This window comes from Heloderma suspectum, chromosome 16, assembly GCF_057233095.1.
Source record: "Heloderma suspectum isolate Gila_16-S chromosome 16, 16-S_ref, whole genome shotgun sequence".
NCBI classification, from domain to species: domain Eukaryota; kingdom Metazoa; phylum Chordata; class Lepidosauria; order Squamata; family Helodermatidae; genus Heloderma; species Heloderma suspectum.
This window is the reverse complement of record NC_139473.1, coordinates 17,142,482-17,163,660: the sequence shown is the minus strand read 5'-3', so window position 1 is coordinate 17,163,660 and position 21,179 is coordinate 17,142,482. Positions and strand designations below refer to the sequence as shown.

Genomic DNA, 21,179 nt, shown 5'->3' with positions numbered 1-21,179 from the left:
GAGAGAAGAGAAGAATTCAAGAGAAGAATCCAACTGTATGATGGGTGTGAATTGGTTATGATGCTAGGGCAGGTAGATGCAAAAGAAGACAGAGGTCCCGCACCTTTAATTAATTTATTTTCTTTTACTAAAGATACAGGTCAGGTCCTCTTTTGCATCTAGCCACTGTAACTGAATCAAGAGGCGAGGGGGGAAAACACCTTGCGGGGATTTGAACCAGCCCTGGTCAGCCTTACTGCTAAAGAACATAACGAAAGGTGTATAGTCTCCCTTATGTCATTGATATATTAAGGTGTTCAAGGATTTCCCCCAAAGGGTTCTGTCATTATCATAACACTAAAAGCCGTTGATGCGCAATAAGAGAATAAATGGACTGAAAATTTTAATTCATTTGCCGCAGGATCCTATGCGTCGTTACTTGCAAATAAAACCCACTAAGGGTTTACCCACTCCTATGCATGTTTAGACAGGAACTGGGGAGTCATAGGACTTTTTTCTGTCTAAACACACGTAGCATTGTGCCCTAAATTCAGTTGGATTTACTCCCCAGAAAATGTGCACAGGATTGCCCTGTTTAGCATAAAAACTCTCGAGTTTTGCCTTGTGCTGTTTTTCTAGGTTGCATCCTAGCCTGTGTGTTGCAGTGCCTTGTTGTTTTAATTGTTTCTCGACCAAAAGCATTGCCAGACAGAATACAGTCCCTACCCAAAACTTGGACCCAGTCCTGCTATATATGTTTCCAGATGATATATGTATTGGGATATTTTTCTTGAGCTTGCAGTCATGTAACCATTTCTACACTGCTTTATTTGCCCTACTTCTCTGTCTTTAACTTACTTCTCTTCATCCCTTAGCCTTCTTCACTGTGTTTTTCGAGCTTGAATCACAGAATAATATTGGGAGGAATCTCACAGCTCCTCTGGTCCAACCCCCTTGCAGCCGGAGAATTCCCAGAATTAAGTAAGACTTGATGGATGATAATCCTGTCTCATCTTAAAAGCCTCCAGGAACAAAAATCCTGCGGCTTTTCCTGGATGTGTTCCATTGCTCTATAATAATCCCTACTAACCCAAAACATGTCCCAGGTTTTGGTCATGGATCTATACTGCTCAGGCCTGGCCCAAGACATCTTACTGCCCGAGTCTTAAGACCAGATGCCCCCCACCCCAAATTTCATGCCCAGAAGCTGACCAGACTGGCAGACTTACTATTACTTCAATACTGGCAAAGGAACGGCGTCCTCCACTACACCTGAGGGCAGCAGGATACCTTAGGGGGCGTAGAGCACACACAGCTCTGTCCTCTGACACCTCATGGTCACTCTCTGCCCCTAGCATCTGCCAGCAGAGGCAGCTACCTCATTCTCCCTAATGATAGGACCAGCCCTGCTGCTGCTGCTGCATTTTAAGGCTGATCTACATACCTAGAAAGATCGTATGGTATAGCCCTCCTTTACTTCTCCCGAAAGCTGCTGTGCAATAGCATGATAGAATGTTTCTCCATGTCAAAAACTCTAGCATGCCAGGGAGACATATTTTGGTTTAGCTTTCCCTGTGGGGGGAGTCTCTTAATCATGTGATCTTTCACCTGCATTCTGAAGTGGTACAGCCCAAGTGGGCTCTACCACATGCTTCCTCTTAGCCTCTTAGCCCCTCTGCATATTGTCCTTCCCACTGGGATCCTGGTAAACAGTTTATTCTTGCCATTCTTGTTGGCGGCCTTTTAGGGATTGAAACACCAAGGCCCTTCCCAGTCTGCTTTACAGTAAGTTAACTATATTCTGTGTCCTTCTCTCATAATATTTATTTGTACTCTCGAATCTTCCCCTACACCCCCCCCCATCAAAATATCTCAAGGGGGACTACTTTGAGGTTGCGTTCTGTTTTGCTCAGCAATGTTCTGTCTCTTTTTTTAAACTTCAAGTGTCATGTTTTTGTTTTTTGTTTTTACTCTTGCATCTAAAATTGCTAGGCACTATTTAAAAAAAAAGGAAAAAAGAAATAATAATATGATACTGGTGTAGATATAGCTCACAGATATTTACATGAAGAAAGGGACAACAAGAATAATCAAGCAGTTAGAGAAACTTCCCTACAATGTAATGTTGCAACATTTGGGGCTTTTTAAGTTGCAAAGAAAGGCGATTAAGGCACCAGAGGAGACACCTACCTGACATCATATAGCCTGTGGAGGGTTGGCTGCGTGTGGGGGGGTCATCTGGACACCTGCCCATAAATGGTTCTGCACCCTGGTCTACACTGACTAGCAGCAGCTCTCTAGGGCAGGGATCTCCAACCTTTTTGGGCCCGCAGGCACGTCTGGCATCTTGAAAAATGGCTCTGGGGCACCATCACAAATTGTCTGCTGCAGGGGGGTGGGAGGCCAATCGCAAAAATGCTGGGATCTGTCTGTATGTGTATGAATGTGCACCCTGTGTGCGCGCTACTCACTCTGGCTTCTCCCTCTCCCTCTCTGGCTCACCCTTCCTTCCTTCCTTCCTTCCTTCCTTCCTTCCTTCCTTCCTTCCTTCCATCTCTCTCTCTCTCTCTGTGGTTCCTCATTCTTTCTCTTTCTTTCTTCCCGCTCTAGCTCCTCTTTCTTTTTTCATCTTCATCTCTCTCTCCCTCCCTGGCTCCCCCCCCCCTTTCTCTGGCTTCTCTTCTTCTTCTTCTTCTTCCTCCTCCTCCGCCTCCTCCCCCAGCTCCCCCCCCCCGGCTCCTCTTCCTTTTTCTCCCCATTCCTCTCTCTGGCTCTTCTCTTCTCTTCTCTTCTCTTTTCTTTTTCTTTCTTTCTTTCTTTCTTTCTTTCTCTCTCTCTCTCTCTCTCTCTCTCTCTCTCTCTTCATCTTCTTCTCTCTCTCTGGCTCCTCTTTCTCCCCTCCCCCTGGCTCTTCCTTTTTCTCCCCCTTCCTCTCTGGCTTTTCTTTCTTTCTTTCTTTCTTTCTTTCTTTCTTTCTTTCTCTTTCTTTCTTTCTTTCTTTCTTTCTTTCTTATCTTCCTATCTCTCTGGCTCTCTGGCTCTTCTGCCTCTCCCCCGCCCCCGGCTCCCCTTCCTTCATCTTCAGCTCACTCTTTCTCTCTCCCTCTGACTCCTCTTCCTTTCTCACCCCCCCTTGCACTTTTTTCTCCCCCCCCCCCAATCTCGGCTCCTCTTTCTTCCTTCAACTTCATCTCTCTCTCCGGCTCTGTTAACTTGCAGAAGAGGAAAAAAGAGGGGCACCCGCCGTGCTGGGGTTTAAGTCAGGGATCTGCTATTTCAACCTTCCCCATCCTTGAGCCCTCCAGATCTGGCTGGGGGTTCTGGGAGTTGTAGTCCAACACATCAGAAGAGCACCAGGTTGGGGAAGGCTGTGCTATTTCCATTTCAAGGGAAGCCCTCATTGGTGCCAATGGAGGCTTTCTTTGAAATAGACATAGCAGTTTTGTCCAGACTGTGGCAGAAAGAGAAAGGGTGGTTTTTATCATGCCTCCACTCTGCCTCGTTCATGGAATTTTACAGGCGGTGTGTGTCCAGATGTCATCATCTTCCACTTGTAACCCTCCCGTGCTTTCCCACCACTTCTCCCAAGTTTTTTTCTTACCGCAGATGATCTAGGAGAAAGAGATGAGATGTTCATGCCATTCACGTCTAGTTTGGCGCTTAGAGCTATAACAAAGTTGTGCAAAATCTAACAGGTCACATCAGAGTGACTAAGAGAGCAATCCTATGGCCGCTAGACGGCCATAGGATATGCTGTTTTCCGGGAACTGACCTCGGAGCCCATGCTCCAAGGTCGGTTCCTGGAAAATTGACCTCCCCCCACTTCCGCGCTGCCTTGGAGGCAGCGCGGAACAGCCCCATCCTCCCTGCTCCCAAGAGGAGCGTGGAGTGGCCAGAAAGGGGCATGGCTGGGGGCGTTCTGGGGCGGGGAGATCGTAGATGCCTGTACCACACATCCTACACATCCTCCCTGCTCCCGAAAGCAGCTGTCTAGCCAAAAAAGCAGGGCAAGAGAAGTGCCGAGGGAACAATACTCTCTTCTTCTCCCGCCCTGCTTTGGATAGGCTCTGAGTTTGGAGGCAGCCACCTATCTAGATAGGATTGCGCCCTAAGGGTGTGATCCTATGCATGTTAAGACACAAAAAAGGTCCTACAACTCCCAGCAGTCCCCAGCTAGCCCTGCTGGCTGAGGAATGCTGGGAGTTGTAAGACTTTTTTCTGCCTTAAGCATGCATAGGATTGCATCTTATGGGTGCAATCCTATGCATGTTTAGACAGAAAAATGTCCTATAGTTCCCATCCCAGCATGCCCTAAAAGCTGGGGTATGCTGAGAATTATAGGACTTCTTTGTGCCTAAACATACATAGGAGTGCACCCAAGACTACAATTCTAAATATTCTTACCAGGAAGTAAGTCCATGGAACTGGAGGGACTTACTTCTGAGTAAACATGCATTGGCTTGTGCTCCCTACACCATGGAACTCGGTAGCACTTAAACCTCAGTCAACATGCCAGAACACGGGGCTGAACGGACACAAGGAAGCTTGTACACCTGCACACACATACATGGGGAGAGTAAGTCCCACGGATCTAGCTTGCGTTTACTTCTGAGCAAAGGCAGTGTTGCAGTTTTTAAAAGGGTTGAATTGGGGTTTCCAGTTAGGCTTGTAAACCTGTGCATGCTTTGCATGTGTTTGCGAGAGAAACTTACTGCAGCGTAAGCCCAGCACAAGATTGAGGAGGTCTGTCCCCAGGTAAGTGTGTTTCCGACTGCAGTCTTCAAACACGTATTAAGAAGGCACAGAATGGCCCTGATCTTAACACGCAGCAAAATCCTATGCACATTTACTCAGCTGCAAGACCCACTGTGTTCAATGGGGTTTACTCCCAGGTGAGTGTGCATAGGCGCGCAGCCTAAGAAACAGAACAAAACCAGCCTAAGAAACAAAACGTCAGACTTTTTGACTGATGTTTCCGTAGTTTGTCATCGCGTGACTGCTTCTAGGTTCATAGTCGTGTATTGTACTGTTGCATTTTATTTTTGTATTTGAGAACGGGCTTTAAAATGGCAAATCCAGTTCAACGTAAAAGAGCATATCCTATGGCCCTCTAGGCAGCGTCGAGTGGCTGCAGGATTGATGGGATCCGTGCTGGTGGTGACTGACCAAGAGAGATCGTGAGGTTATGGTGGATAGCTTGATGAAAATGCTGTTCCACTGCTGTGGAAACAGCAAATTCTATACTGGGGATAATTAGAAAAGGAATTGAGAATAAAAAAGCCAATCTCATACTGCCGTTACACAAATCTATGGTGCGACCACACTTGGAATACTGTGTGCAGTTCTGGTCACCACACCTAAAAAAAGAGATTGTTGAGCTGGAAAAAGTGCAGAAAAGGGCAACTGAAAGGATCCAGGGGCTGGAGCAGCTCCCACTGTGAGATTGTCGGGATTGCTCAGCTTGGAAAAAAGGAGGGCGAGGGGAGACATGATAGAGGTCTACACAATTATGTAAGGCGCAGAGAATGTGGATAGGGAGACAGATTTCTCCCTCTCTCAAAATACTAGGGCCCAATGGGGTCATCCCATGAAGCTGATGGGTGGGAGATTCAGGGCAGATCAAAGGCAGGACTTCTTCACATGGTACATAGTCAAACTATGGAATTCACTACAACAAGATATAGTGATGGCCATGAACTTGGATGGCTTCAAAAGGGAATTAGATGACGTCACGGAGGATAAAACCATCAATGGCTACTAGTCCTGATGGCTACATATCATCTCAGGTACTGGAGGCAGTATGTTGGGGACCACAAATGGGAGGGTTCTGCTGCAGTCCTGCCCTGCTTAGGTTCGTGGCTGTGTGAACAGAATGTTGGATTACATAGGCCTTTGGTCTGATTCAGCACGGCTCTTCTCATGATGTTCTTCTATGACGCTGTTGTTTATCATTCTGTTGTGTGTCTCCTTACGAGCATTGTAGCCTGTTTCTGTAATTTATTTATTTGTTAAATTTATTTCCCACCTTTTCCTCCAAGGAACCCAAGGCGGCTTACACACAGTACTCCTCCTCTCCGTTTCATCTTCACAACAACCCTGTGAGGTGGGTTGGGCTGAGAGTCTGTGACTGGCCCAAAGTCACCCAGTGAGCTTCCATGGCTGAGTGGGGAATAGAACCTGGATCTCCCGAGTCGCGGTCCAACACCCTAGCCACTGCACCACACTGGCTCTCTCTATATACAGAGATAATATGCAAGTCGAAAATGCTAATTTCAGTCCACACAGAACGTTTAAAATAAAATTGCATACCTTTCTCTCTCTCTCTTTTACAAAGAAAACTAGGGATAAAAAAATGTACAAAACTGTGCTTACAATTAATTGTAGTTTTATTCTTCATACGGTATGATGCTTTGACTTCCCCCCAAGTGTTATATTATTATATATATTATATATATATATATGTATAAAACATGCAAATATACCATTGCAGAATATATATGAGTGCGTGCGCACACACACCTATAATACTCATTATACAATCATTTCGTAATATATACATAACATGCAAGCAGAAAAGTTACTCTTAAGTCTATACAGAAAATCCAAAAGAAAAAGAAAACTGTATAGAATGTTGTTTTTGTTTCATTTTTACTAATTAAAATAGGGGTATAAAAATGTCTTAAACATTATTATGCTTGTAATGAATGGTATTTTTCTTCTTCTTTTTCTTCTTCGCGAACACACACATATATATATGCACACGTATATACACACACATACACACATATATAGTAACACAGACCCACACCGGTGTATACACACACACATATAGTAGCACACACATACACACATATGTATACCAAAACACACACACGTGTACACACATATACTCTCACACACGTGTATACACACACCAAAACACACACACACATAGTAACACACACACATACATACCTATATATACCAAAACACAGACATATACACACGCACATATGTACACGTGCACACACACATACACACACACATATACTGAAACACATACACACATGTATATGTACACACGCACGCATATATACCAAAACACACAACTCTCTCATACACATATGAACGCACACACGCACACACACACATACCAAAACAGACACACACACACACATATGTACACATGTGCGCGCACACACACATATACCAAAACACACACATGTACACACACATGCACACACATATGTACGCACGCACACACAAATATACCAAAACACACGCATACTCTCATACACACCAAAACACACACACACATAGTAACACACACACATACATACCTATATATCCCAAAACACAGACATATACACACGCACATATGTACACGTGCACACACACATATACTGAAACACATACACACATATACACACGCACGCATATATACCAAAACACACAACTCTCTCATACACATATGTATGCATGTACGCACACACACATATACCAGAACAGACATACACACACACATATGTACACATGTGTGCACACACACATATACCAAAACACACACACACGTACACACACGTATGTACACACACATGCACACACACACATATATACCAAAACACACACACACTCTCATACACACACACACACACACACAGAGGTATATATATATGTGTGTATGTTACTATGTGTGTGTGTTTTGGTGTGTGTGTGTGTGTATACATGTGAGTATATGTGCGTGTGTATACATGTGTGCATGTATGTGTGTACACATGTATGTGTGTTTTGGTATACATACGTGTGTGTGTGTGCTACTATATGTGTGTGTGTTTTGGTGTGTGTGAGTATACATGTGTGTGAGTATATGTGTGTGTGTATACATGTGTGCATGTATGTGTGTACACACGTATGTGTGTTTGGGTATACATACGTGTGTGTGTGCTACTATGTGTGTGTGTTTTGGTGTGTGTGTGAATACGCGCGTGTGTGTATACGCGTGTGTGTGTACACGTGTGTGTGTTTTGGTATACATACGTGTGTATGTGTGTGCTACTATATGTGTGTGTGTATGCACCGGTGTGGGTGTATGTCACTATATATGTGTGTATAAACATGTGTGCACACACACACATATACCAGAACACACACGCTCTCATGCACACCCGTATGCACGCGCGCGCGCACATATCCCAACACACACATGTGCACACGCGCACGCGCCCGAAACGCACGCGCACATCTGCCCGGACGCGCGCGCCGCGGACCCGCCCGGCCCGGGCCCCCGCGCTCCGGCAGGCGGGGGGCGCTCAGCTTCGGGCCGCAGCGCGCGTCCCAGCGGCGCCGAGGGCCGGCGGGGGCGCTCGGCCGCGCCGCGCCCGGAAGGCCGCGCGCCCGCGCCCGCGCCCGCGCCCCGCTCCGCCGCCGGCCCCGCGCTCGCTCGCTCGCTCCCTCGCGCGCGCCGCCCCGCCCCGCCCCGCCCGCCCGCGCGCCCCGCCCCGCCCGCCCGCGCGCCCCGCCCCGCGCGCCGCCCCCGCCCGCCCCGCCCCGCCCCGCCCCGCCCCCGCCCCGCGCGCGCTCCCCGGCCCCGCGCCCTCCTCGCGCTCCTCGCCCGAGCCGCCGCTCACTCCTGCCTCAATATGTCTCAAGATGGCGGCCAGTGTGGGATCGATGTTTCAATATTGGAGGCGCCTTGACTTACAGCAGCTGCAGGTCAGGCTCGGCTCGGCTCGGCTCGGCTCCGCCGGCGCGTGGGCCCCCGCCGCCCCGCCCCCCGCCCGCCCGCCCGCCCCGGGGGCTCCGGCCCGGGGGCGCCCGGCCCCCTCGCGCCGCCCCGCGCCCCCCGCCGCCCGCCGCCCCCGCGCCGCGCCGCGATCGGAAATTGATCCTCTTTGTTCGATTCATCGATCCCAGCAAGATGGCGCCGCCGCCGCCGCCGCCGGGGCGGCTTGTCCCGGGATGGAGGAGCCGCTCCGCGCCCCGGAGCCCCCGCCCCGCGGCGGCGCTCGGGCCCCCCGCCCGCCTCCCGGAGGGGCCCCGCGCCCGGCGGCGTGAGCGGGAGGGCCGCCCGCGAGGGGCTTCCGGCAGCAACAGTCATAGCAGTAACAGCAGCCGCAACAAGAGCGGGGGGGGGGGCTGCGCTCTCCTCTGGACTCCGAATTGTTTTCGCGCCCCCCCCAGGCCCCTCTAGCCGCACTTTTATTTGACCCCCCCGCTGGAATGCCTTTGGAGAGCCCCCCAGTTTGAGAAAGCTTGCTGATTAATTGTTTTTGCAGCCCCCCCCTCCCAGGCCCCTCTAGCCACACTTTTATTTGACCCCCCCCACTAGAATGCCTTTGGAGAGCCCCCCACCCCATTTTAGAAACCTTGGTGATTAATTGCTTTTGCAGCCTCCCCCCTCCAGACACCTCTAGCCACACTTTTATGTAACCCCCCACTAGAATGTCTTTGGACAGCCCCCCAGTTTTCGAAAGCTTGGTGATTGTTTTTGCAACCCCCCCTCCAGACACCTCTAGCCACACTTTTATTTAACCCCCCACTAGAATGACTTTGGACAGCCCCCCCAGTTTTCGAAAGCTTGGTGATTGTTTTTGCAACCCCCTCTCCAGACACCTCTAGCCACACTTTTATTTAACACCCCCCCCCACACACACACACTACAATGTCTTTGGAGAGCCCCCCAGTTTTCGAAAGCTTGGTGATTGTTTTTGCAACCCCCCCTCCAGACACCTCTAGCCACACTTTTATTTAACCCCCCCACTAGAATGTCTTTGGAGAGCCCCCCAATTTGAGAAAGCTTGGTTATTAATTGTTTTTGCAACCCCCCCTCCAGACTCCTCTAGCCACACTTTATTTAACACCCCCCCCCCCCACACACACACACACTAGAATGTCTTTGGAGAGCCCCCCAGTTTTTGAAAGCTTGGTTATTAATTGTTTTTGCAACCCCCCCTCCAGACTCCTCTAGCCACACTTTATTTAACACCCCCCCACACACACACACTAGAATGTCTTTGGAGAGCCCCCCAGTTTTTGAAAGCTTGGTTATTAATTGTTTTTGCAACCCCCCCCTCCAGACACCTCTAGCCACACTTTTATTTAACCCCCCCACTAGAATGTCTTTGGACAGCCCCCCAATTTGAGAAAGCTTGGTTATTAATTGTTTTTGCAACCCCCCCTCCAGACACCTCTAGCCACACTTTTATTTAACCCCCACCCCCCACTATGAATGTCTTTGGACAGTCCCCCAATTTTAGAAATAAGAATGGGCGGCGCGGGGGGGGGGGGGGAGTGTTAGGACATGTAACTTGTGAAGGGGGGTTTCTCTTGTTTTCTTTTTGCTCTTTCCCCCCCTTCTCCCCCACGCCCCCAAACAAACCAACCATCCAACCCTCCCGCCCCACTTTTAACAGTCCCCCAATTTTGTAAAGAGAGAGTAAGGAAGAAAAAATACATACAAGTGTGTGCCTGCTGGTTCCCTTTCTCCCTCTCTCGCTCCCCCCAATCATTTGCCTTCAGTAATATCCCCCCCCCTTTTAATAGCCGGCTAGTTTTATAGGGAGGGAGGGAGAATTGTAGAAAAAGAGAAATATCTGAACAGAGTGCCTGTGTGCCGAGCAGGGGGGTTTTCTCCAGAGTTTTTCTCCCTTTTTGCACCCCCCCAGCTTTAAACCAATACCTCCCCCCCAGCAGTCCTCCTGTTTATGAGGGAGGAATGATAAAATATCCCCCAAAGTCGAGAGTCTCTTCTGTATTCCCCCCCTCTTTTTACCTCCCCCCTCAACAGCCCTCCCCCCTCTTTTTTCCTGCCCCCCTCCCTCCTGTAGTAATCCCCCTTCCTCCTTAACAGTCTCCCAGTTTAATTTCTGGGGGGAGGGAGAAGCGTTACAGGAAAAGCCTGTGTGCGTACATGTCCTGTGCTGCATGTTCCTCTCCCCCCCCACTGTAAAATATTTCTGCTCCTGTTTTTGATTTCTCTCCCCCCCCCCCCGAAAACACACACGCACGCACACACTCACTACATTTGAAGCTCGTGGGAAACTTTGCAGGACTTTATGCACTGACAAGGGGAAGGGGGGGAAGTGACGGCGGGAGGGAAAGGGTCGCTGGTCTTCCTTGCCTTCCCCGACCCCGACATCTGTAGCTCTGGCCTGGGGCAGGAACAGGGGGAGCCCCGTTTTTCACTCCCCCCACCCTCCATAATTGAGGCTCTGACCACAGCGCTTTCTCCTCCTCACCTCCCCCCCCCCCCCGATCAAAATTAGGCTGGTGCATATGACTGGAAGGGGGGGGCCTGTCTGATAATGAATTTAGCCTCAAGGTTGTGCCTTTATTTTGGGGAGGGGGGCTCCCTTAGAAGTGGACTTGCCATTCCTTTTCTTCCGCGCACCCCTCCAGCTTCTTACCTAATGCGGCTCCAGGGTTTCCTGTTTCTCCCCCTAACCATCATATTCTTGGGGTGGGGAAGAGGCTTTGCATTATCGGCTTCCTCCTTGAAGAAATTACGTCTGTTCCTTATATAAAGTATGTTTTTTTGGGGGGGGGGTTGCTTAGTACTAATTGCTGTGTGTGAGTTTGTGAGCCTTAGCCCTGCGGCCCTCCGTTTGGTCTTCTCCCCCACCGACGGCTTTGTAAAAAGTGGATAGGTGGGCATGTATCACTTGCTCCCATCCCAGGATTTGAGGGAAGCATTTTCTTCCCTCTTTTTCTTTCTTTCCCAGTCAAATTCCCCCAGAAGCAGATTTAAGAAGAAGAAGAAGAAAGGGGGGGGGGGAGAATTTGTTCATACTTACCGCTTTCATGGTGTATATGAGGAGGGAGAGCACACAAGGTCAGAAGAGGACTGGTCTAATCCTGTTAGTTGGTTGGGGGGGTGAGAGGATCGCTTCTCTGCTCCTTTCAGACTTGTCAGGAGGGGGCACTTTACAATTTGGGGGGACGACGCAAGACCTGTCTCCCCCACTGGTGCTCTCAGTCTAGTGAAAGACTCCCAGGTTCTCTAGGAAGAGGACTGGAATCGGGCTGTGAGACAATAACCCCCGGCCTCCTGTGTTTACTCTCACGTTAAATCCCATGGAATTCACTAAGACTTCCAAGTAAGTGTGCTCAGGATATCAGCCTTGGTTTCCTTCGAGAGATCCAGTGTATCCCACCCAACTCACTGGATCCCACCCCCGTCCTGAAGGAGAAGTGGGGATCCTTTCAGTCTTTCTTGAAGGAGCCCCTTTCTTGCCTCCACGTTAGCTTTTTTTCCCAGGGATGGTGGTAGCGCCGTGTGCTGTTCACCCCCCTACTGTAGCCAAGAGGCCTTAAGGCTAGAACTGGAGCTCCCATGTTTGTCATCAGTGTCATTACAGTTTTGTGGGGAAAGGGGAATGCTCATCACGGGAGACTGTTTGTCCCATAAACTTCCCATTGAGTTCTCAGTTTTGGGGCCCCAGTACCAGTAGCTGTCTTCCACCTCTTTCCTTTCCTTTCTGCTTTCCCCGGATCCATGGATATGCATGTTCTGAGCTTGCGTGTTCATGGGAATTCCTTTAATTGCCCCTTCCCGCTCGGTTTGCCCTCCGTTGGTGTTCCCCTTCACAACTTGGGTGAAGGGGTTCTGTGCTACCTCATATCTGGGTGGATAAGTTCTGCTTTTTTTCTTCCTTTCCCTCCGGACATTTTCACATCTATAATTTCGTATATACCTGTGTCCCAAACCTTTTTCCTCGTCTGTTTACTTGCACCATGTCGTTTTCCCATTCCTGTGGATTTCAACCTGGTGATGAGCATGATGGGGTGGGGGAATTGCTTTTGTAAGGCTTGGTTGGGGCGGATGGGACTACTGCTTTGGATGCCAGCCAGCCTGGATGCCTGTGGGTTAGTAATGGTGGGCCCTTACCTTGCAGGTGACTAGCCTGCCTTTGGAGAGAGGTGCGTGCGTGTGTGTGTGTGTGTGTGTGTGTGTGTGCGCGCGCGCTGGTCTTATGCAAAGTCTCAGGCTTTCTTCCTGGTTTTGGCTTTGGCTTTGCTTGGAGATATCTATATCTATATGGTTAAATGGAGTGGGGAGGATCGCTGGGGTCCCTTGGTCCCAAGGATCCCCAGCAGCCGCAAATTGGAGTGTGCTGTAGTTGTTACTTTGTCTTCTTATCAGCTGTCGTCATGAGATTTGGGTGATGGGAGGATGGGCGGCCCTCGTTGATTTCCTCCTCGTGGTTTGGGGGCCTAACGCTGATCTTGCCTCCTTATCTCAGAGAAACTTTCTCAGTGTGCTCATGTGTGTTTCTCTTGAATGTGCATTTTATGCTCAGAAGTCAGATTCGAGGGGGGCGGAGAGAGACTGAACATGCGAAACATTGCTTGCCTTGTTTGGGTGAGCATTTCCCTGATGTGATTGCAGATGTACTATTTAATAACACAGCTCAGGTGTATGCATATAAATACATAAATATGAACGGCAAGGGGGAAGAGTACAAAATTAATAGGAACTTTCCCTGTCGATCAATGTTTTTGCGGTACGGATTGGTTGATCTGGAGCAGGGAAATTGTGTCCAGCCTCTTTAAATGCTTGACATGTAAATTAATTTGGCTAGAAACCTGGTCTTCCCCCTCCCTTCCTTTCCTCTCACCCCTGCTGAGTAGTCTGTTCAGCCAATGCCCATGTTGGAGCTGAGAGCAGTTCAGCTTGGAAGGAGCCGGAAGTAATGCTTACATAGATGTTTGGCGTAGCTGAAGTGGAGTTAAAGGTGAGGTGTGTGTGTGTGTGCTGGCAGTGTAGATAGGGTGCTGGATTGGGGCATATATTCCTATGAGAAGTCCTAGGGGGACCAAGTGATAGTAAAATTTGCTTTGGGCAGCTGTATAACTGAAGGTTGGGCACTTAAGCTTTGAAAAGCACTTTGGGGGTGACAAATGTAAAGTGCTGTTTAACTACTATCCTTTGTTTGCGGGAAGGGGCTAGTGCTCTTTGACTTCAAGAAAGATTAAGAGATAGGGTAAAATATTTCCTTGCTCTGCTCTTTTTCTTTCAATGTTTTCTTTTTCTCTTTAAAAAGGGCTTTAGATTAAGGTAGACTTGGTTGAACTTTCTTTACTTGAGAAGGTTCTTAAAAGTGACCTAGAATACCTACAGGAATTCAGGAAATGAGATCCAGATGCGGGATTGTATAAAATAAAATAGATTAGATTAAGATGTAGTTAAACATGGTCTGACAACTTTAATTGTAGCTGAGTTCGTTTTTGCCTGTGTGTTGTAATTGCTCTGAATGGAAAAGTTTGCACATCCCATGAGAATTATCCCAAAATGTTTTGTTTGCTACTGCAGAGGTAGTTATAGAAATATGGTTTTCAGGAAAATAAAGCATGAACCACTGTTTATTGATTAAAACTGATCGCTCCAAAGTGTGAACTTAACGCAAACTAAATTCTAGAATAGAAAAAAAAAAATGCAGCCAAATGGTTGTTTGATAAATTGTTTTTGTTCTTGCTTTGTAAAAATAGCTCAACTTAATTCCTGTGCCTACTGTAAAACTTGGTTTGGCACATTTTTGTAAACTTCAATCTTGTTTTTGTCAAACTAAATGTGACCTTGTTCTCAGTAGTGCTGGATTTCTTGCTGAAACCTTCTGGCAATACTGGCGGAGAGTTCTGTTTGATTATTAAATTTTTATGCAAAATGGTTCGTATTTCTTTATGCTTTGTATATCCAGGCCATGCCTTAATTGGCTGTCTTACTGGGAAGATGGTATGCAACTGTTCTTCTACCTATAGAGAAGACAAAGAGACATAGAACACAGTGCAGTACAGATTTAATTGCCACTTTCTGCACAAAGTGTGGTATACCCAGAAGCCTCAATGAGCCTGTAGTGGCTACTGGTTCCAATAAATGGTGACAGTGCTGTGGTTGGTGAGCTCCCTTCCAATCCTCCTTGTCCTGTCTCCTAGGAAGAAGCCTGCATTGCCCCCTACACTCCTTTCTGACATTGCCTCACCTTTTTCTTGACGAGCTAGAGAAGAAGAAAATCAGTGCTGCTGCCAGACACTTTTCCTTGCTTGTTTTTTGGATTGGTGGTTTCCCCTGGTGGTGTTGGTGGTTGTCTCCTCCTCCTCCCCCCACCCCAAGATGTGGGGGATATATCTTCTCAGACAGTGAGGCAGTGGCTCCCTCTTGGCTGGGAAAAAATGACAAGAAGATGGCTGAAAATGGGGCGGGGGGGGGTCCTTCATTTGGAGGCACCTACAGTGATGGTTTGGACCAGTAGCCACTACAGGCATAAAGAGAGGCTTTTGTACACATGGTGCTTCATTTAACAGCTCTAGTATGGCACAGACCTTAGATTGCAATTCCTTCTCTTGGTTAGAATCATAGAATAGTAGGGTTGGAAGGGGTCTATAAGACCATCGAGTCCAACCTCCTGCTCAATGCAGGAATCCAAGTCAGAGCATCCCTGACAGGTGGCTGTCCAGCCTCGTCTTGAATGCCTCCAGTGTGGGAGAGCCCACCACCTCCCTAGGGAATTGGTTCCATTGTCATATTGCTCTAAGAGTCAGGACGTTTTTCCTGATGTTCAGCCGGAATCTGGCTTCCTGTCACTTGAGCCCATTATTCTGTGTCCTGCACTCTGGGATGATCAAGAAGAGATCCTGGCCTTCCTCTCTGTGACCACCTTTCAAGGACTTGAAGAGCGCTATCCTATCTCCCCTCAGCCTTCTCTTCTCAAGGCTAAACATGCCCAGTTCTTTCAGTCTCTCCTCCTAGGGCTTTGTTTCCAGTCCCCTGATCATCTTTGTTGCCCTCCTCTGAACCCTCTCCAGTTTATCTGCATCCTTCTTAAAGTGTGGTGCCCAGAACTGGACACAGTACTACAGATGAGGCCCTAACCCAGTGCTGAATAGAGGGGAACTAGTACTTCACATGATTTGGACGCTTTGTTGTTGTTGTTCTGTCATTCAGTCATGTCCGACTCTTCGTGACCCCATGGACCATAGCACGCCAGGCCTTCCTGTCCTGCGCTCTCTCCCGGAGCGTGCTCAAGTCCATATTCATTGCATCAGTGATGCTATCTAGCCATCTCATCCTCTGCCGTCCCCTTCTCCTTTTGCCTTCAGTCTTTCCCAGCATCGGGGTCTTTTTCAGAGAGTTTTCTCTTCGCATTAGGTGGCCAAAATATTTCAGCTCCAGCTTCAGTATCTGTCCTTCCAATGAGCACTCAGGGTTGGATGCTATACTTCTATTAATGCAGCCCAAAAGAGCATTTGCCTTTTTTGCAGCCACATCACATTGTTGGCTCATATTCAGCTTGCGATCTACAACAATTCCAAGATCCTTCTCGCTTGTAGTATTGTTGAGCCAAGTTTCCCCCATCTTGTAACTGTGCATTTGGTTTCTTTTTCCTAGGTGCAGAACTCGGCATTTATCTCTATTAAATGTCATTCTGTGATTTTCTGCCCAGTGCTCCAGTCTATCAAGATCACTTTGAATTCTGTTTCTGTCTTCCAGGGTATTAGCTATCCTTCCCAATTTTGTGTCATCTGCAAATTTGATCAGCATTCCCTGCACCTCCTCATCCAAGTCATTAATAACTGAAGTAAAAAATGCAATTGGATAAGTGGCTTGAGTTGTCAGGTCCTCTGGATTTGCATCAGATTTCCTTTTAAGGGCTCAAAGAACTAAATGGGGTTCTGGAATATCTGCTTGGGACTGGTTTTTGGAGGTTTAAATTCAGATTTAAATCACTTTACACAGCTGGAGTTCTCTTATGGTTGCAATAGGTATAGCATAGAGCAGATCTGCTGCATTCTGGTGTAATCTGCATGCACGCCCCTCGTGCGCACACTTCCTCTAACCAATTTGTGGACGATGGTGCAGTTTATAAGTAACCGACTGCCACTTGTGCTCTGTCAGGTAGAAATTTTCCAGAGGCTCTAGCAGTAGCTTGAAACTAACTGAGAGACCGTATCAGTTCCAAGCCACTGCTCCACCCCTTTCTTCCCTGGGAAAACCTATAAGGAGTTCAGATGAAACTTTTCTGCTGGTGGGAGATAAGAGATGAAGACAGGTATGTAGCTTGCTTACTGGTAACTTCCCCTTCAGATACCTGACAGCAGGAAACAGGTTTGCAGCGCTTCAGCTTCTTCTGCATCATAATATACACCTTCAGGCTCCTCAGCCCTACATTTGAGATCATATCAGTGTGAATTTTTAAAAAGCCAAGAACATAGCATGGCACTGACACATGAGCTTTTCATGAGCTCACTGTTGTTATGGAAGAGTCAGCCTGGCCAGGACTGTGAAACAGCAAAGTTGTTTCATGACAGCTATTCCAGAGTAGAACTTCTCAAATGTTTTAGGCTGTAATCAGATGCCAGATCTGTGGGACTGGAGTGTCAGCTCGGTGGGTGCAGTGGCAAGACGCCCCAGTCAACAAAGAAAGCTTTGGAAGCAGCATGTTTTTCCCAGTTTGCTTCCTGGATCTTTTCGGCTCTATCATCTCCTGAGTCAGGTTAGCCAGGCTCTTGCAAGATACGACTCGGTGAGCTTATTGAGCCCGCTGGTGACTAAGCACACGTGGTGGGTGGGCCTAGGTTAGTCCGGGGATTGATTGCTTTATGGGTAACCTGTTGCCATAGATTTAGGATTGCTCTCCCTCTTGATCAGAGGCCTGTTTGAATCTGCTTCCCCTGCTTTTGACTCCCATATTCTCTACTTGTTTCCCTTTATTACAGAATGGTCCCTTGGCAATGGACACCCAGCTTGGCCTTGCCTCGGAGACTGATGCCTGATTGATCCCCCAAACGTAGCTTGGATGCCACCCATACTTAGGGATCCTGGTGGCTTAGGTTATTCATCCATTTTGTAGAGAAGAATAAAAGTGTACTCTAAAACCATGCATTTGTATACAAACGCCTCCTCCCCTTGTGACAGATGTCATGCTGCATTTGTTTAATGCCAGCTCCAGCCAGCCCTTGCATGGGTTCTGTATCTTACTCTGAAGATTCATGGAAACTATGGGTGCTATATCTTACTGATTCATAGTAACCTGATGTAAATATTTCGGTCTAATGGACTCTTATCTGTGGATCTGTTGCACTACTTAGAATTTGAATTGTGTCCTTGATTCAGAGTAGAATCACGGCTTCTCTTAGAGATTTGTGGTTAATAGAACAGTAAATAGCTTTAACATTATATGCTTTTCCACAGCCCTGTAAAGGAGGCTAGGCTGAGAGCACACGAGGCCTGTTAAGTAAGCTTCATGGCTGATTAGTGATCTGAACCTGGTTCTCTGTATATTCAGATTACCATGCTATCCATTTAAAGACAGTTGGTGTGCATTGGAGTTGTATTGCCCTATCTGAACAAATTCTAAGCACAACTTTATTCCACTTTATTTTTATAATTAGGATGGGAGCTAGTAAACATTCGTGTACAAAGTGTGGATCAGTTGCTGTTTGCTCATTTTGTCTTTGTTGGCTTGAGTTCATGACGCTAGAGATGACCCTATGAGGGCGGGTGGGGCTTCCCATTTTTCCCGTTCACCACTTTCTCTAGCTAAGTGTTGGACCATACACATTCAGAATTAGTTTTATCGTTGTCCAGATTTTTTTCACATTGGAAAGATTCTGCAGTGTCCATGGGAAGCCCTTTCCTTTTGGGGATATGCTCTTTAAAAGCAAGAAAGAAGAGCTTTCAGTATAACACCCGCATTTCAGTACATATACTTTCTGCGGGGTAGAGGGACAGGAAGAGAAATCTGAAGGGCCAAGGCATGTTAAAACCCATGAGCTTAAACGTTCATGAAAAAAGCCTGAGCTAAAATATGGTGCCCTTGTTTTATATATGCAGTATATATCTGGATGGAATGTGGAGCTCCCCTTCTCTTGGAAACCAGAGCTGATTGGTAGAGCAATGGTCAGCAATGCTGTAGGACAATTGCACTTTCTAAATTAGGTATCGAATGCTGCTGACATGGTAACTGATTGCCAAATCATATTTAATAATGGCTGAAGGGGGTAGTCATTGGATTAATAATAAACTTCATAGTGTGGGCAGAACCCTGGATGCACTTGAATGCCATGGTGATGAGCATGGCTTTTAAATACTTAAGTGGACAGTTAAAGTGCTGGGCCATGGCATTAAAGAATGTCTCCAGCTCCTTGTGTTGAAAGCTGCATGTTATTACAGCCATGTGGGATTTGCCAGGAACCATTTCTGGCTGCTGGTAGTTCTACATAGGGATTAGTGTAATGTGTAGAAATACCCCTGGATCTCCTGAACACATGGAAACTCTCCATGGTAGTACTGTGGCAGCTAGCACCGGCGCAGAGAGAATTCATGTCACCTATGGGGACCACATGATAAGTACATCAGTGTGTCCCACACCCACCCTGCCCCGCCACCATATGGCATAGTGGCTTTCACAAGGTTGTCACAGAGAGGAAGGCCAGGATCTCTTCTCGATCATCCCAGAGTGCAGGACACAGAATAATGGGCTCAAGTGACAGGAAGCCAGATTCCGGCTGAACATCAGGAGAAAAGTCCTGACTGTTGGAGCAATACGACGATGGAACCCATTCCCTAGGGAGGTGGTGGGCTGTCCCACACAGGCATTCAAGATGAGGCTGGACAGCCATCTGTCAGGGATGCTCTGACTTGGATTCCGGCATTGAGCAGGGGTTTTATTTTATTTATTTATTTATTTATTTCATTTCTATACCGCCCAATAGCCAAAGCTCTCTGGGCGGTTCACAAAAAACGATGGCCTTGTAGGCCCCTTCCAACCCTACTTTTCTATGATTCTATGATACTTTGGTCCACCTGTTGCTTTTGCTCCCATGGAAATGTGGGGCCTTATTTGAAGCCTTTCTCTAGGATGCCTTGCCATTGCTCCTTTGGCTTCCTGTTTGCCTGGACCATCAACTGCTAAGCATGCCTTGTACAGATGAGCTGTTAGTGATACAGAGAGGACCGTCTCAGCTTCATTTTGTTCTCCATTTGTGAGGCCTTATTTGTTCAATTTGGACACATTAAATTGCCTCATACTGAGACAGGCCATTGGTCTACTTACGGGGGATGGGGCTCTTCAGGGTTCCAGCATGGATTTTTTTTTCCTTACCTGAGACTTTGCTAGCAGATCTATCCTTTTGATTGTAGGTGCCAGAGACTGAACCTGACACATCTGTATGCAAAGCATGTGCTGTACCAATGAGTTGTGGGCTCCTCCCCATGAATGTTTAAGTGTAAGGAAAGATATCAGCTCCTCAACTCACTTTTTAAATTAACCTGTATTTATAACTTTATAAAAATAGAGCTAAAGGACAATGGAAACTTCTCAGCTTGCACATTATGAATGTTTTAGTTTGTTTTAGCTTCTTACTGGAATACTTAGCATCTTGTCTGAATATGATAACTTTCAAAACTTTGTGTGTGAGTTCACATAACATGACAACCCACCCTGGCAAAGAAGCCATGCAGTGTGGGTTGTTCACGGAGCAACCCATGGTTAGCCCAGCAGATGATCGGCCTTATTATGGGTTAAGGGTCCTCCTCCTTTCCCCTATTATGGGTCCCCCTCCTTTCCCCTTGATCCACGAGCCGGCTCCTGCACATATCCTAGGGGACTTTGTGGCAGAACCCCTCTTCGCGACCCTGTTTTCGTTCCCCGGATTTTGTGTGTATGTGCCCTGACATTTTTGCAGATAGTGCCAGAATAGATAGATTTTTTGTTTTGCCCCAGGAATGGCTGCAAATGTCTTCATAATTTTTTATTATTTTTGTTGGGTTTTCACAGTTGCGCAAAAATATATATAGCCTTGCCTTGCCTGTTGCCTTGTATGTTTCAGTTGTCAAAGGGAATGATCCTGGCAGTATGAAACATACAAGGTAATTGACAAGTTGGTACTGCATATAGACAACTTTGATAGCCATTGACAGATGGGGGGAAAGGGTCAAGATTGCCTGTTTAGAAAGGTGATTCCCAGGGTTTTAAGTGTTGAGCTGACACTTGGGGGTGCCCTTCTTCTATTCCATAGCTACCTGAGTCTCCATGAAGTCCTTTTAAGAGAGAGCTAGGGTTCACCCACTTTTCGCGCCTCCCATTCGGAACAGGTGCTGCCTCGGTTACTGTGAATGGGAGCTGAGAAAAGGGAGTGGACTCTAGATCTCTTGGTTGGAGCTCCACCAGCCTGCCCCCTTCCAGGTTTCCGCTCGTTTCGGGGCTTGTCTCTGGAACCGCGAA

At 47.5% G+C, this 21,179-nt stretch overlaps 1 protein-coding gene across 10 annotated transcripts in view; it reads left to right on the top strand.

The window, feature by feature from the left end:
- The first annotated feature begins 8,583 nt into the window (after positions 1–8,583).
- Positions 8,584–21,179, top strand: part of CUX1 (cut like homeobox 1) — a 337,359-nt gene continuing 324,763 nt past the window's right edge. For 9 of the 10 annotated variants that reach the window (XM_084823412.1, XM_084823413.1, XM_084823415.1 and 6 more), the window contains exon 1: positions 8,584–8,670. In XM_084823412.1, coding sequence (XP_084679538.1) covers positions 8,608–8,670 — 63 coding nt within the window. In that variant the 5' untranslated portion in view covers positions 8,584–8,607. Of the gene's footprint in view, positions 8,671–13,154; positions 13,372–21,179 lie in introns of those variants that run through there. The other variant, XM_084823414.1, reaches the window with a different exon arrangement.